We start from the raw sequence: 17702 nt of genomic DNA, 5'->3' as shown, positions 1-17702 counted from the left end.
TTGACAGACTTTTAATATCTGATTTACTCTCAATCGAACTTCGCTCAGCAAACCGAGAGGAAGGCAGGGGGAGAGGGTGGGGGTGATAGAAAGAGGTTTGGTTTCCATTTTTAGATATTAGCAGCTGAGAGGAGAAATATTTCATGTCTTCATCAAATGGATAGTTAGTATGCTCTCAGATGCTGGTGAATTAATCACAAATTAGAGATTGCGAGGTGAGTATTGTCAGTTTGTCTGCCTGCTAGTTCATGATGCACTTCTGTAGTAATGCACCACTATTCAAATTTGGGATGATGCCATTAACCATCAATTTATAAAATTATTATTCTTAATTAAGAATCATTAAAAAAAATAATGATCATGATAGGTCTATATTAAAATGTGATACTGTTTTATCTAAATACAATAAAAACACTCCATTCTAAAGTGACTTTTTTAAATGCTACAAAGCATCAAAAGTTTAATGTACTGTAAGAAAAATTATATTCTTTTTGAGATTTGCGATTACATTTTATAGATTACATTTACCTGTAAAATGTTTAATGTTTATAAAAATTAACTTTAAGTGAGCATTAATGGTGGGAAAGGTAATCTAAATGAGAAAATATGGAAAATGACTTGCACAATTGAATATTCAAAATCAATATTTACAAGTGTATCAGTTAGATACCGATCAATTAAAGCATGTGTGCTATTAGCTGATAACAGATATGGTACCCATATTTTGTGCATCCCTATTCTTTAAACATCATGACTTATTTGTTTTGACAAAAAGATTGGGATGTTTTACTGGAAAATCTGGCTATATTTTTATGAAGTAAACTATACACTAAACTGCATCAAGAAAATCATAATTGAATTAATACAATAATTTAATGAATTAAACTAATATAATAGTAATTGTTTTCCATGACGTATCATGTTTTTAAAAATGTTTTAATGTCAAAACGGGCTGTGTTTGAGCATTAAATAACGATAGATATAATGTTATGTATAATTTAATGGCTGTACTCCAGTAGTGTAGTTTCACAGCACTGTGATGCCTGCAGACTTGAGCAAAGATTTTGTCTGTTTGGTGCATGGTATTGGTTTCTGGGCTGCTCAGCTGTAGGGAGTGAAATAATGATCCCGGTTGTGAATGCAGAGCGAGAGCGTTCCCTCAGCAGTCCGGTGGGGATTTCTTGCCTGTGCAGGAAGAGAATTAGTACACTGGAATTCTAATTACTCTCTACTGTAATAAACCAACCTATATGTGTCAGTTTAACAGTACAGTAGTTACCGCTACATTATATCAATTCACCACCACATATTGAGCCTTTAATAATCAATTTTAAAGCTAAAGTGGGAAATGCAGTTACAAGACCCATTCACTGAAGTTGATTTAAAGGATGGGAAGTAAATGAAAATTGGTCTAATAGAGCATATCAGCAAATGGACAAAACCGCATGACACAGCAGAGCTGTGTGAAGATGTTGGCTGCTTGGAGAGATTTTGTTTGATCATTTGTTTTGGAGCTGAGCTGTGGTTCATTTAAGGTCTGTGTTCCAGCACTGCAGATCACTTCTGCATTACATCACATCCATTATCCACTGCAAAAATCCACGCCACCTAGACACATATGGATGAGTTAAAGGCAAAGTTCGCATAAACTCCCATAAGTGGGTTATGGTGCAATCTGTAAGTTAATTTAAAACAAGCCTCAAATGATGGTTTGCGGTGGCCATATTTTAAAAATCGAATTTACCTATAAAGTAGCTGTCTGGTTTTGATGGATGGCGGATGGAATATGCAAGCAATGGGGAGGCTGCTGCCGTAGAGCTCAGACTCTCCTTTTGACTTTCTCTTACAAACTAGAGAGATATCAGAGGTGCACATTTGAAATAGTTCTTAACTTTATTAACACTATTACAACCCTTCCTTGATGTCAAAAAGAAGGATTTTCTCAGATATGGATCTTCAGATAAGTATTTTTGCCTGAGGCAATGTGGTACAAGCACCACACAGGTCCTGAGAATGAATTTCAGTCAAGAGCTGCACTACCGTTTTACCAGATGTTAAATGCACAGAAACACTGCTGCACGGTTAACCCCCCAGGGGGTTAAATAGAAATTATTTACATTTTCAGCATAAATACGCCTCGCCTCGTTTGTGTTCAGATCAGACTCACAGATGCTACCTTATTCGCAAAGCACAGCACTATTTGCTTGGCACATTTTATTCTGAATGCAGATTGCATTCAGTACTCATTTTATGGGCACATTTGCTCAGTTACATGATTTGCATAATTCCCTTACTTGTACCAAGTATGTGTTAGCGTACAATTCCATTCAATTGTACTGAAGATTTTTATAGTTTTCCATTTCCTGAATTACCATGGAGGATATGCGTTGCAGAAATGGGCGTTATCTTGTTGGACTTTCTGGTGGATTGTCTGTCAGGGTAAATTTTTATGAAAACATTTAGCAAAGAATAAATTCACCAGCTGTCTTATTAGGGAGCATTCAGGGCCATTCTTTAGGTCACGTACATCGTCCTGAACCGTATTTAGCCTGCATTGTAATACAATCTGTTTCTCCTCAACTAAAGTATAATGGGAAATCTAATCATGGCCTCATGTCAAAACAATAGGAGTCTGAAAAAAATTTGATTATACCAACCCCCGCATATATTGCACATCACCTCTACAACTCCATGGAGCTTTGCACTGACAGCGAAACCTGCTAATCTAAATGCAGAAGCTTGCACAGAGGTGCTGACCGTACGGCTATGTGGGGTGGGGGGGTGGGGGAGTGGGGGGGGGGTAATACAACTGTCATTATTCAGGCTATTGCAATGCTAAAGCTTCCTCTGCTGTGACCCCATGGCCTTTGGCCATTTAGAGCAGTTATTCTCAAGTGATTTTGCTTCAGGTCCCACACTGGACATCAAGTGGTAACAACACAGTACAAACATATTATATTATATAGGGGTGTAACAATATTCTCATGTCACGATTATATTATTAAATTGTGTTGGCTAGATTTGCTACTGACAGATTAATTTGTGCTAAATAACTATAATAATTGATTGGACAACACAGCCTTTCATTTCAGCCACAATATATTATATTATATTATATTATATTATATTATATTATATTATATTATATTATATTATATTATATTATATTATATTATATTATATTATATTATCTAGTGACAGGTGCATTTGGGTATATGGGACCATTTTCTTCCCTTTATAAAGTCATTAAGCTTTTTTAGGCTTTAAAAAAACCTAGGCAATTAGGCAATAAGCTTTTTTTATTAATTTAATGTGTTTTAGTTATAAAAAAAACAAGGTGAAAATTAAGGCAATTAATCATCGACTGACAGGCCTAAACTATTTGCATTTCACATTGTTTTCCCTGCTGTGACCCTTTCAGAAGGCTGAGAACCACTGGTGTAGTGTTATTTTGTGGTGTAATTTGTGTATGTGCACATGTGTACTGCTAAACAGAACTGAATTGAACTGTCTCTCTCATTACAGGAAACAGGATGGAGGAGAGCCTTGCATCTCTAACACACTAGATCCTTCACTGTTCCAGCCATCACTGCCCCACACCGGCCCTGCGTTCCTCAAGGTATCACAAAGCTCCTGCCTGCCTGCATGCTGAGAGTCCTTCCGTCCTGCCAATGCTTGACTTCTGCTTGCTGAGTCTGTCTCACCTCCTCTGACCCATCTGCTCCATTACTGTGAGCCTGTGTACAACTAATACTGATTTGCATGAGGCCAGTGTTTAGAGGGATGATTACGGACTTTTCTGTTTGTTATTAATACACATGATTGACATGCCATGCAGTTAAATGAGAGCGATGTAATTAAATGCTATTAATTAACAAATGTCAGGCCAGTTTCTCAGTCACACCCCTTATTTCATGAGACAAACTAATGCCTGTCAGTATTGATTAGGAAAGGTAATTTATCCGTTGACAGCTAGTCAGTGACTTCTCCAAGGATTCAGCTTTGTGAACTAAAACTGCTCACGTGACCCTTTAAGTAACAGTTCAAACAAAATGAAAAATATATCATCATTTACTCAGTCTCATGTTGTTCCAAACCTGAATGGTATTAAACATCAAAGGAGAAATTTTAAAAGATTTACTCTTTTCCAAGTGGTTACAATGATCAGGGAGCTTTCCAGCTTCAAAACTTTCACACAAACACACACACACACACACACACACACACACACACACACACACACACACACACACACACACACACAAAACACTGTAAAATTATTATTAAGTCGTCTAAATGGCAATATTCCAAGTATTTTGAACCCATCCAATAGCTTTGTGTGCGAAACTGACTGATTGAAGTCGAAGTGACCGGATCGAATAAGTGAGTGTGAAATCTGTGAATCATTCTGGCTGGTTTTGTGAACAAGATCAATTGATTCATTGCAAAGATCTGACTCAAAAGATTGATTCCTTAAATTACTTCTCTCATTAACTTTCATGAAGCAAAGAGACCTATGTTTCCAATGAAAAATGACTTCGGTTTTGTTTCTCTCTCAATGCTTTCTTATTACTCCAGAACACATGGATGCAAGAATCATATGAATTTGTGATGCTTTAATTATGCTTTTTCTGCCATCTTGGAGGTTGATAGCCACAGTTCTCATTCACTTTCTAATCATACTGAAAATGGGCTGGATATTTGTAAAAAAAAAAAAATCACCTTTGTTCTATGAAAGAAACAAATTCATTCAGGATTGGATGTCATGAGGGCGAGTAAAAGATGATGTAATTTTTAGTTTTGAGTGAACTAACCATTTCACTTTTTATATCCAAATGCCTTTTCTGAGGTGCATCACTACAATCAGTTCATCAAATGTTTTTTCATACACAGATAGAGCATGTAATCAGCTTCTAAAATACACCTTCAAGTGTTGAAGCTTCAGTGCTTGTGCTAATGACTTACGCAGCCAAACTTGTGACTCATGCATGAATTTCAACTGCATGGATGAACTTAAGCTGATGGAAAGCTAAAATCTATTTTTTAATAAGAAAAGAGTTTTTTTTATTTTCATACTGAGCTACTGCACAAATCAAATGTATTGCTTTTTTATATCTGCTGATCCACAAATCGCCTTTCACTCGAAACAGGGTCCTGAGAGAAATAATACAAGGGTCCTTTAAACCCTTCTTTAAGTCAAATGTTATTAGTTTCATTGTTGAGCCATGTATAGTTTGGAATTGTTTGTCGATGTTGGCGATTGTGTCCGACAAAGTTAGATATGAGGGTCAGCTTGTCAAAGCGCAGGGTTAAAGAATAAGATCCTTTGTGTATTGTGTGTAGTGTGGGTAAGTAGTTTGAGTGATCTCGGTGTGTGTGTAGGAGATTTTAGGGCTTTTAAACTCGGTGAGCTCAGCTTGTGATTAAGAGGATAAAGTTTGGGTGATGTCAGAGTGCTATAACTGCATCCACAATTCTGCAGCATAGCTTATAACACAGAGGGTAATCTCACGTGAATGAAATGGGAGAAAGAAATTCATGGAAAAAGAAAAGAGTCTTTGGAGATCATGTCTAGTAAATTTTTTTGTTAGTCAATTAAATTAAAACAAAAATCATTTGAATTTTTGAGTCCATTATTTTAAATGGAAAATAATGTGGAAAAGAAGCATCATTCCATATTTTCGAGACAATTTTATTGCTCTTTATACGTTTATATTTTCTTGGTTGTGTTTATAGTAACATTCTGTCTCATCCCCATCATTCCAAACCTGTATGACTTTCTTTTTTCTGTAAAAATAAAAGAGTGTGGTTTTTTAATTCAATTTATGACACATAGGCTATTTTTGTTAATCTACCCGAGTCAAACGTTCGTGTAAAAGCATAATTAGAATAGATACTCCACTTTTAAGTTTGACCGTTTTTTCGTTTTCTGTCAAAATGCCTTTTGAATGGGAGTGAATGGACGCTATTTTTAAAACACTAAGGCGGCTCGACACAACATGAAACTGTGCTTGAAGTATCACCATGGGCTCTACACATGAACTTGAGCATTGTTTGTGTACACAAAGTTTGCTAAAAAGAAAGGTTTTGTACAACTCACTTTATCAGTTAGTGTTTCCGGGTGGCTGGAATTTTGTCAGTCAAAAGTAGTCGATCTCCGAATGCAACGTAACATGAGAAAAGTAAAGATAGAAAGTGCCTAAAGCTTGTTTCCATGACATATTGCCATGAGCTAAATGTCTAAGTTATCATGCTTTTCATTGGAATTACGGGTTCATGACATTTTCTCATATGGAGTCAGTTCATTACGTTGAATTCGGAGATTGACTACTTTTGGCAGTAGTATGCTTTTGGCTTTTGGCTTTTGGCTTAGTGGTTCATGTAGGTTGTCCACAAACCGGAAGATTGGTGGTTCAATCCCCGGTTCCACCTGACCAAGTGTTGAGGTGTCCATGAGCAAGACACCTAACCCCAGCTGCTCCCGACGAGGTGGATGGCGCCTAGCATGGATAAGAGCAGGGAGAGCAGCAATAACCCCCTTGGGGTAAACAGAACAGAACCAATATGAATTTATGCAAATATATTTAATTCAAGATTTTAAAGTACAACATAATTTGAGAATTTATTCTGATTCAAGGGGAATCAGAATGCCAAATCCTGACTGGGCGAGAGGAGGAGCTGGGGATGGAGGAGGGTAAAGGAGCCTCCTTAGTGTTTTAAAAATAGCGATGATTTTGATGCTATCATTGTAGTGTTCTCCCATTCATTGTATCATTGTATTCACTCCCATTCAAAAGTCATTTTGACCGAAAACGAAAATACGGTCAAACTTAAAAGTGGAGTTTCCATTCTAATTATGCTTTTACATGAATGTTTGACTCGGGTAGATTAACAAAAAGAACCTAGGTTCGATTTACACAATATAAAACTCAAAACTAACTATTTTGAACACCATCTTTCAAGAGCAAGTGTTTTGCGTATCCTGCATTGAACTCCGAGATTTGAAAAGCAGTAAGTAAAATAAAGGGAACACAGCAAAAGTTTAGGATTATACTGCTGTGGTAACGTGGTAAAGATGAATTTTAACCACTGATTCTTCACTTGCTCGTCCTTGGGCAGTGGAAAAAAAACGGCCTTTATCTTCACATTGCAGAGCACAGCGTCTTCTCGACATGATGCTGTCCAGTATCCACAGGAATCAGCTGCAGTGTTTGAGGTTCAAGTTTTCCCTGGTGTCTGCGCGCACAACAAGTGGGCGGGCAATATGCTAATGTTTCATCTTGACGTCACAACAAAACGGCTTAGGATTCGTTTGAAAACCGATTCATTTAATTGACTCAGAGTTGACTCTTCTTTTGAGAGACAATAACTTTATATACGGTGCACTGCCAGATTTAAAACTTTGCAGGATGTTTTCATTCACTTAGAGCTATGTTACACACTACATGAAAGATCTTTTTCAAAAATCCATAATAGGGGCACAATGGGCAATTTTGAGTTTCAGGTTTGGAATGACATAAGAGTAAATGATTTCACCCCCAATACATTTAAATCTCTGACATTTGATTGCAGACGTGTGTACTGTATCTTCAGGAAATCCAGCATTGTTGACATCTCTTCTGAAGCTCTGATTAGGGCACACCTGACCTAAAATTATGGGATATTTTTCTCAGTAGACAAAAGTCTCAATTTGCTCTCCATTTCATCTCGTTGTCTAGGAGAACATTCAAGATTATAAATAGATCTCATTTGTACTTATTCTGTTGGTTAATTTTTCCCAATTCATCTGCATTTGGCAGGTTTATCAAAAAGTAAAAATTGGACCCTGCACATATTGGACTTTAATAATTTTACAAATATCCACCAAGAGACGTGTTTGTGCAACTTTATAGTTGCACTGCCAGAGCAGTTCTCCACTGGATTGTGCTTTGAGCAGTTTGATGTCATTTACATAAGAGACTGCCAAGTCAGAGGATTTTAGTTTTACGGTCCATCTAATTCTGACCCAGTGTGAGATGCAAGTCCTTTTTTCACCTCTGACGTACATGCTGCAGGCCTGAGACGCCCTTCTGTGAGGCGCTGCTGTTTGAACGCTAATGGGAATGTCTCACCATTCTTTTTTAATTGTTTCGAAAGCACTAAAAATGATAACGCACAGTAGCAACAAAGGCCTGCAGTGTTAGCGTGTGTTAGATCAGCTGTAAAACAAGGAGCATATGGGGCTGCCTGCTTCCATATAACACCCCTCTGCTGTAAAGACAATGGACACTAGCAACTTATAACTGAGATCTAAATAAAATAAATAAATGTCACAAACTCATGATGTGGAAGAGCTACCGTGCTCACGGGGCCTGTCTCACATTTCCTCTTTCTTTCCCCAATAATTTCCTTTTGCTGTCCTCTATTTAATCTCCTAAAAATGTTGAAAAGCCGCAATATATATTATATATATATATATTAAAAAAACAAGATCCTATGTATCCATACAGGCCTGCAACCCCGCTTGAGAAACACTGTTTTAGAGGATAGTGAGCTGCTCTCCAAAAAGAGCACTGCTTTTCTGCTAGTCTAATAGCAGCATCTTCTAAAGTTAGATTAATTTAGTTTAATTTGTGCTGAGCTGAGGATGGTCATGGACAGGACAGAGAGAGAGAGACTGACTAGAGAATCACATGAAGGGGATTATTAATTAAGGATTGGCCTGATTTCACAGTGGAGATAATGCCTCTGACATCAGTCCAGTAAGCCCATCAGTATCCCTTTCTCTCTCTGAGCTCTGTTGAAAGACAGGAGATTTTTCTCCACATGTTTGTCTAACAAAGTTTCAGTAAAGTCCACTTTGATATGACGTTTAAAAAAAGAAAAAGAACTTTCTCCTCAAGAAACAGTGGCCACAAAATGTTTTTGGACACTTCAGCTACATTCAAAAATGTCTGAATGTCATTACATTCAGACTAACTGATTTTTAGTGGATGTATGAAGTTCTCCTCGCGTGATCAATGGTTGATAACCAGAAAGTTTCCGATCAATTTTTATCTTCATTTTGAACATTAATTTATCAATTGTTTTATCTTTTGGAATGTAACCTAAAGTTTATTTTGATTGAAGTGCATTATCATTTTCAAAAAAGAAATGCTATTGCTTTGATATTTTGTTATATAATGCAATGACACTTACTCACTTACTGTGTATGCAATGTTGAAAGTTTGGAAATAACTTTAGAGCTCACCAAGGTTTTATTTATTTAGTGAAAAATATAGAAAAAAACAGTAATAGCAAAATATTATTACATATCAAAGTAATTGTTTTCTATTTTAATACATTTTAAAATGTAATTTGTGATGACAAAGCTGAATTTTCTGCATCATTACTCCGGTCTTCTGTGTCACATGGTTCGGTAACACTTTAGTTTAGGATCCAATTCTCACTATTAACTAGTTGCTTATTAACATGCTCATTACTAGGATATTGGCTGTTTATTAGTACTTATAAAGCACATATTAATGCCTTATTCTGCATGACCTATTCTACATCCCTTAATCCTACCTAATAACTAAACTTAACAGCTGTCTTTCTAACTATTAATAAACAGTTTATAGAGTTTATTGAGGCAAAAATTGTAGTTTGTTAATAGTGAGAATTGGACCCTAATCTAAAGTGATGCATTATCCTTCAGAAATCATTATAATATGCTAAATTTGTTGTGCAAGAAAATTTTTGGTCTGATTATTTGTCTTTCTTTTAATAAAAAAAAAAAATCCATTGGTATATTTTTGTTGTTATTCGGCTGAGGCTAAAACAGAGATAACCACACCAGCTCTTTATCATTTCTTTTAAAATGTAGTCACAATGTCTCTTTAAGACTTGTTAAATAGATTTGCTCATTTCTGCTGATCCCTGGAGGCATTTCCATTTCCAAATCCACTCGCTGACTTTAAGCTTTATTAGAATAGACTGCCAGGTCTGTCTGGCAGGTTGGCATGAATCATAAATAACTATGAAGAAAAAAAATTCCTCAGAACATTTTGGAAAAATCTTCTACTCACTTTAATCTCTACAGTAAGTCACTATAGTTCAACCCAAATGTGCTGATTCATCTGTTTGCATAGCCATACAATAACAAAGATTTATTTCTGGGTATATTTGAGCTATTTATAACAGTCAGTGTTTTGTACGATTAATTAAGGATTGGACAATTCATTGTCCACCTCTTGTAAAATATATGATTATTCAGCATCTTCAATGAGTCCAAGCTAGGCGAGAAGATTAGTTTACAATGTGAACTAATTCATATTCAAGATCTTAGTCTTTTTAGAACATGTTGTTCCAATGCTAAGTCATTATTACTTTTGATTATAAAAAGGCAATTACTGATCAAACAAGGTTGTTACATTTTAAATAGATCAAATATTTTAGTGTATCAGTGGAAATGTTGTGAATTGCTTTTCAGGCGAAAGTCATTAAAGATCAGGGCAGGCTCTGCTGAAATCTCCAAACAGAGTTGAAGTGTTAAAGGCCGATCAGAGTTTAAAACGGGACAATTCACTCAAATAATGATGCCAGTCAAATTAACAACAGTCGCTGACGTAATAAGTCGTCAGTCTTGCATCTCTCCTTTACACCCTCTGAGATACCGTTCATCATACTCTTCCGGAAAGCCTATACTGATTGTACACTTATGACGGCGTGCTTTAATTGAGATTTTGTCCCAAGACTCAGCGGTCAAATTAGCCATAGGATGGCCTCTGCATGTTGATCACCTAGGCATTACTTCATTTTAGCCAAACTCATGTCTTTACCTTTATAAACTATTCTGAGATCAGAAGAACCATTTTTAGTTTAATTGATGTTGCATAAACCTGTGCACAAAGAGAAACATTGATCAACTGTTTCCTTACAAAAGTATGTGTACTGAATTCATTGTATTTGGTGAACGTGATTTCACCGAGTGCAACGTGTTCCAGGATCAACATCTTTGTTGATCCTGGAACAACATTCTAATCAACCAATCAGATTTGAGGGATACGTTTACAGTTTATGTGAAAATTAGGCTTACAATCAGGATTAGGTGCTCCTACATAAGTATTATTCACCAATTCATAATTTCCCCCTGATTTTAGGGATACGTAATGGGTAGGGGTGTAGGGGTATGGATAGGGTTAGGACAAAACATTTGGACAGAGATGTTGTTCCTGGATCAACAAAATATGTTGATCCAGGAACATGTCTTACTTGGCAAAATCACAGTGAATGACATGGATAAAAGAAAACAACCCTGGTTGAAAAAGTGGCCTTGTCTTCTGGTCTCCAGTCACACATTGGACAAGAAGTGCTGCGCCGTACCGCCGTACCTCAGACATCTCACAGGTAGCGCACACCAGACACGTCATTCTGTACTCGTGATCTCAAATTCAAGATGTCAGGCTAAAACAGTAGATCCATCACAAGAATACGGGCAAATTTCACTTCAAGAATTAACAAAGGGGGCATCAGTGAGTTTGAATTTAGGTGTTTGAAAAAACTGTGCAAACGGAAAGAGAAAGTGTGACCTATATTATTATATTTCATATGAAACATGGACTTGGTATGCAAAATTCACTGAACATAAATGTGTGGCCAGTGTGTGTACACAACCACCCTATAATGATAAAAATTCACCCAGTGCTTTTTTTTTAATCCCCATAAATCATAAGCACTGTCTCAGAACAAGCTGTTCACAGATTATGGGCAAAGTGATGTAAATTTGCTCAAGCCCCTCCCACAACTGTTGACGGACACTGCAGTTTTAGCATAGACCCGACCTGAGTGAGCTTTTGAGTAAATTGCTTCATCTTTTGTGTAAACTAAGTACAATAAACTTCATAAAACTCATCAGTATATTTTTGGCCATCATTCGGACGGGGTCTAAGTTACTCTGCTACAGCATGCTTGTATTAATAGTGGATAAAAGAAAGATGACAAATAAGTTTTAACCGTAATTAAACAAAACTACTATCTCCATACAGCATATATATTCTCTTGCTCTGTGGGCATTAATGTCCGAATTGTCCAGGTCGAATTGAACACCGCTACTGAGAGTTTCTGTTCTAATATTTTCATTCCGTGAGATGAGATTGTCTGCCACCGCAGCACGAGCTCTTGAAGCTCAGCCCTCTGTGCCGGGAGCAGCAGCTCATTTGCATTTAAAGGGATACACACACAAAAAACGACACGTTTTTGCACACACCCAAAAAGTGGCAATTTAAACATGCTATAAAAATGTTGTGCTAAAACTTCACATAGCATACACACTCGGGGACATCAGATACTTATTTTTGATCATGTAAAAAGGGGCATAATAGGTGCCTTTTAAAGACATGATGCTTCTAATCCAGTGTGCACCCTTTACACTTTATTTTGCTAATGTAAGATGCTCCTGGTTGGAGGACATAATTTACATAATTTACTTTACTTAGGCTTTGGAACTGAGTTGACGAGTCAGTGCGACTCTGCTCAGGCTTGTCTGACTGAAAGAGGACAGATCCAAGCTCAGCTCAGTTTTATCCTGAACCCCTCCCAGTGAGAGAAAGAAAAAGTACAAGACGGAGAGAAAGCTAATTCTGTAGGTATGCAACGTCTCTTCCACAACTCAGTGTTCCCTGAGAGAGGAAAGACTCCAGAGCACCTGGAGTTAAAGGATCTTAATGCTTAAACACACAATTAGACTTCAGGTTACAGACATGCACGCACCTCCCAGAGTACACACTGCAGTCTTGTGCTGCCCTCCAGGAGTTTTCTCACTTTATTGACATGGAACCTGCTGGAGCTCTCTGGGCTGAATGTTTCATGTCACTTCTGAGGAAAGAGGACTTTGTAGCTTTGCAGCCTCCACACCATATTTTGCTTTTTGACGTAGAAAATTTCAAATAGAGGTTTTGGATTTTACTTTTGGAAAAATGGCTAAAAGTCAGAATGCACAGCTCAACCCACTGCAAGTGACAGTTACTCATTGGAAAAGACCTGATGGAGTAAGTATGTGGAATCTGCAGTCTAAACAAAAATATTACATTGGATATATGCTGGGAGGTAAAGATCTGTTTTTGCAACATTGTTTGAGTACACACTTGGGGGAAAAAGTTGAATTTGAACAAAATTATTCTTAATATTTAATTCTGTGCAGCAAAATATTGCTAAAACCAACAGCAAGTAAACTGCAAAATAAATAATTGTACTTATAATAACTGATTATGAGTGTGAAGAGAGCAGGATATATTTGATTTGTGCGAGTTCTGGCATCTCAGGATATATTTCATGCTTACCTGACACATTTGCATGTTCTTACAGAAAAATATCAAAGCTTTTCCTTTTTCTGGTGCAGCAATTTTTTAATGCAAGCAAGAAAAGATAAAATGGATTTTCTCCCATCACTGACAGAGCTGCTATCAGTGTAAACTGACATGCACTATAATTTTGCTGCAGATTCATCTTTTCAAGACTAATCACTGTCCGTCATATTCAGTTACCTTTAGTTTTATATCAAGATCAAATGGATTTTGTCTTTAAAATGGTCCTCACGTCCATACATCTGCTATATGATTCAAAAGATTAAATGTTTTTCCCCCTATGTCGCTGTGCAGGTTAATATATGTAATATTAATTTCATTATATTTACAATATTTCTGTAATCCAATAGGTGTTTGTTCATCTGTGTATGTTTGTTTAGGGAGGATACTGATTACTGTGAACCTTAAAGTGCACATGATTCAGAGTTTAGTAGTATTATTAAATTACTTTACTGTCTGGTGTTTGTTTAGTCATTTGGCTAAAGAGGCCTTTTGGTAATGTGTTTGTGGTGCAGGACTCTTCTTCTGACCTTGTGTCAGTGGTACTGTATTTCAGCTGACGTGGTTCAGTTTCCTGAAGTTTGTTTTCAAGACAGCGGTAGGGTTTGTTTGCCGATGGTGGAGGACTCACAAAATGTACCCAACAATGTGCTACAGGACACAAAGTATTTGTTCAAGACTGCGAGAAATTCATCCAGTCTACAATCTCCACAGATCGAAGATAATTGTTTCCACTCACGTTCACGTTGTCTTTGGGTCCGTCCCAAAGGCTGGACAGAACTCTACTGTCTGTCTTGGAAGTTCTCCAGGCTAGAATAAGCTCACTAGAGTCACATCAGCTGTCAGTAGATAAGAACATGCTAATGCGTGTGGGAATCAGTCAAAATGAATAATGAGAAGTTTTAGGACACAAAACAAGTGCATTTGAGATGTAGAAGTTAAATATTACACGTAGGCCTATGCCATGATTTTTTTTTTTTCGAATTTGCCTCAAACTGTGAATGCTTCTGTGTCATATTGCTAATTGGCATATGGATACATGGGAATTATTACAAACTACTTCAGCAGCCAATTATAATTTAATGCAATTATAACAAACTGCATAGCTACAAAGAAAATCATCTGTAAGCATTTTTTTTTTTTTCAAATATGAGAGCTGTTGAATGAGTTGTATATCTCTATACATTTTCTCCATCTAAAAATCATGCTGCCATCGGGCTAAAGAGGAAATGCCAGTTCCACTGTATTCTGCATGAGTTAGGCCAAAACTAACGTTGCCGCCAGCCAATATTGAATGTACTTGGCCGTAATAAATCATGAAAGGATCCAAAAACACTTTCTTCTACATTGCCATCAGGTCGACGCTATAGAGTCCCTCTTGCAAGGAAAAACGTTTACAAAAAATCATTTGTCCCCACGGCCATTGCTACACTGAACAGCCATCTATAGAACAAATCATGTTTTTGCAATTTGCACATTTATGTTTTTAGAGCAAATCTGAGTATTGTTTAATTGTTTTTGTATATGTCTTAAATGTTTTAATGTAATGAGCCTGTTTTGTCAAAGACAAATTTCTGTCACTTGTGACAGACAATAAAGTTTTTCTATCTATCTATCTATCTATCTATCACACTCCTAAAGAAGGTTGTGTTAGTGTTAAAGTGCCCCTATTTTAAAGGTTCCTATAGTTTTGGAGGTCTCCTACACTATGTTTCCAGGCATCCAAGATCAAAAAACACTTTAATTGATCATACTATACATTGCATTATCACCTCTTTTCTTGCGGTGTAATGGTTCAAACAAGGATTCGGTCTCTCTAAACCCGTCTTTTTTGAGACTCTGCTCTGATTGGTCAGATGGACCAGTCTGTTGTGATTGGTCTACAGCTTGCAGCGTATTTCGGAAACTAAACGACCATTACCATATCTGGATTTAAGCTCTGGAGCTTCCTCAGCTCTTGTATGCACAGAGATACGAACAGTAACAATGTTGTCAGTTTGATCATATCAATTCGAGCCCGAATCCTCATCCTTTATAAGTGCAAAGTGGATTTGCTCTTCTCAACATGTAAACAACACAAACCAATATGTTCAGGCCTCAGCTACAACTAGGCTACAGTTGAGATTGGGTCAAACTACACATAGTTTGTGGGCAGCCAATAAAGACCATAGGCTAGCATTATGCAAATTGTTAGAAAATGATGTAGGAATTACTGATGACTCATTTCAGGCAGTTCAGAATCGGTTCTTTCCTTTGGGAGACAATAACTCCATTTATCGTTCACTTTGATCTTTGAAAGTTTGCAGCCCTTTTACATTCACAAACAGCTACTGTACATTACACAGCACATGAAATGTAATATCTGAAAAAGCATAATAGGGGCACTTTAAAATCTGTTTTATGTGGGAAAAAACTTTCCATCCCATTAAAAAAAAAAAAAAAAACGTTTCTATGAGTTTACTTATATAAGTTAGTTGATTAAGTTAACTGGCTAATAAAAAGCAGTTTGTTGTAAGTAGGAGTATAGCTGCAGTCTACTTTAAATGATGAGAGATATATGAGCTTTTTTCATTAGGTGTGTATCCGGCACTGCTGTGTGTCGTGTGTGTTGTCAGCCATACCCCTCTCACATCATGAGAATGTAATCTAGGGGTCAACTCTGAACTCATCTCATCTCATTTCATCTCATCTCCTCTCCTTTCTTCCAGACTACTGATTTATTTGAAATGATTGAGAAAATGCAGGTAATGTGTTTCTTTTACTTTTCTCGTTTTTTTACTCCCCTCTGCCTTTCATCTTTAATGTAGATACTTTCCATGAATCAGCTGTCTTCACTGGCTACATAGTTGCACTTGCATGTCTTTTGCTATAGTTGAAGGTCATCCCAGTAAATAATGAGGACATTTATTCATTAAAAACCATAAGGATGACCCCGGGGCCAGTCATTTACCCAACCAGCGCCGCACTGACACTATACTGTATCTTTTGCTAGTTTTTTCATGTACATGTGAAAAGGTTTGTTGTTGCAAACAACATTGCTCATATAAATATGAAAAATATATGATTGTTTAATTATAAATCTAATTACATTGCAATTATTGCAAACTAAACCTAATTTATGTCGTTTTTAACTGAAAAATATAACCCTTTTTTGAAACAAGTAATTTTTTATTCTTTTATGGGGCAAGTTAAAGTTATATTTATTTATGGATTTATTATAAATACATATTACAAAAAAATACATTTATTGTTGGGCCTTGACAGTCTTGCAGTTGCCAAATCTACAATGAGAACATGATTTGAATTTGTGGAGAACAAAGCAATTCCTATCTAAGGTGCTTAAATAAGATCCTGCAGCTGAGTACACAGAGACATATTGATCTTAGTCATTTGATATTACTGTTGTAATATCACTAACTATCTCTAACAAACAGATGTCTAACGATAACAAGTGCACTATATGCACCTTAATGTTTCAGAGAACAACATGATATTGAAAATGGATCTGATTTACTGTTGGGTTGCTTCTGGATGACATTATACAGTAAAAGAGAAGCTCAGCTAGATGTACAGGATGTTTTAAACGACAAATGTGTTGGTATGTATATCACAGTTGGTCTGTTGGAATTCATCATCGAATAGATCAGACATTCGATCTCTGTTGCATCTCAGTGCAGCATTTCAAACCTACAGCAGTTATCAGTGGAATCATATTCAGCCCTGAGAGGGTGTCTTTTTTTTATCTTCAGCATTTTAGTTAAAGAAGTGGACAAATGATTTGATATTTGCAACTTCAGGATGTTATATTTTGTATAATGGCTGTAAATAGCCTTGTAAATATTTGAACGTCTTCTCCCTGCACGCTCACAATCATGCTTTGATCTTGTGTTCCACTGTCTGCCATATTCATAAAACCTGATTAAAGAGAATAAAAAACAGTTCGTTGTCTAAGACTGATCTAAAGGCTGATCTTTTTTTTCTGTCTTTCAGTTTGTCTATCCAAAGTAATATGCTCTTTTAAAATATAGTTTAATTGCATGTGAACTTTCTTTTAAAAAGATTTATGGTCTTTCATAATCTTTTTTTATGAATGTCCCATTATGCCGTTTAACTTTTTTCATGCATTCTTTCCCCTGGCGATTGCCTGTTTTATCCTTCCACTGATGTTTAATCTTGTGTGGATAATTTTAGTCTCTTTTTTTATTAATTACATAATATTTTCTTGTAAATCATACTTTTAATGTGAAATAATTTCTTATTATCCTATAAATATAATATATTTTTATTTTTGCTAAAAGGGAATTTGCTAAGATTATATTGTTTCCGCTAATTGCAGCTAATATAAGCCCCATTTGCATAAAAATAATGTTTGTTTACATT

At 36.4% G+C, this 17702-nt stretch overlaps 1 protein-coding gene across 21 annotated transcripts in view; it reads left to right on the top strand.

Moving 5' to 3' along the window:
- Window positions 1–17702, top strand: part of rap1gapa (RAP1 GTPase activating protein a) — a 98847-nt gene that overhangs the window by 53086 nt on the left and 28059 nt on the right. For 11 of the 21 annotated variants that reach the window (XM_079587615.1, XM_079587611.1, XM_079587612.1 and 8 more), the window contains 2 exons: window positions 3526–3619; window positions 16031–16066. In XM_079587615.1, coding sequence (XP_079443741.1) covers window positions 16049–16066 — 18 coding nt within the window. In that variant the 5' untranslated portion in view covers window positions 3526–3619; window positions 16031–16048. Of the gene's footprint in view, window positions 1–3525; window positions 3620–12814; window positions 13008–16030; window positions 16067–17702 lie in introns of those variants that run through there. The other 10 variants (XM_079587617.1, XM_079587621.1, XM_079587626.1 and 7 more) reach the window with 3 other exon arrangements.

This window comes from Phoxinus phoxinus (genome assembly GCF_949152265.1).
Source record: "Phoxinus phoxinus genome assembly, chromosome: 18".
Classification (NCBI taxonomy): domain Eukaryota; kingdom Metazoa; phylum Chordata; class Actinopteri; order Cypriniformes; family Leuciscidae; genus Phoxinus; species Phoxinus phoxinus.
Note: the sequence above shows the minus strand (reverse complement) of the source record. Positions and strands in the feature narration are given on the sequence as shown.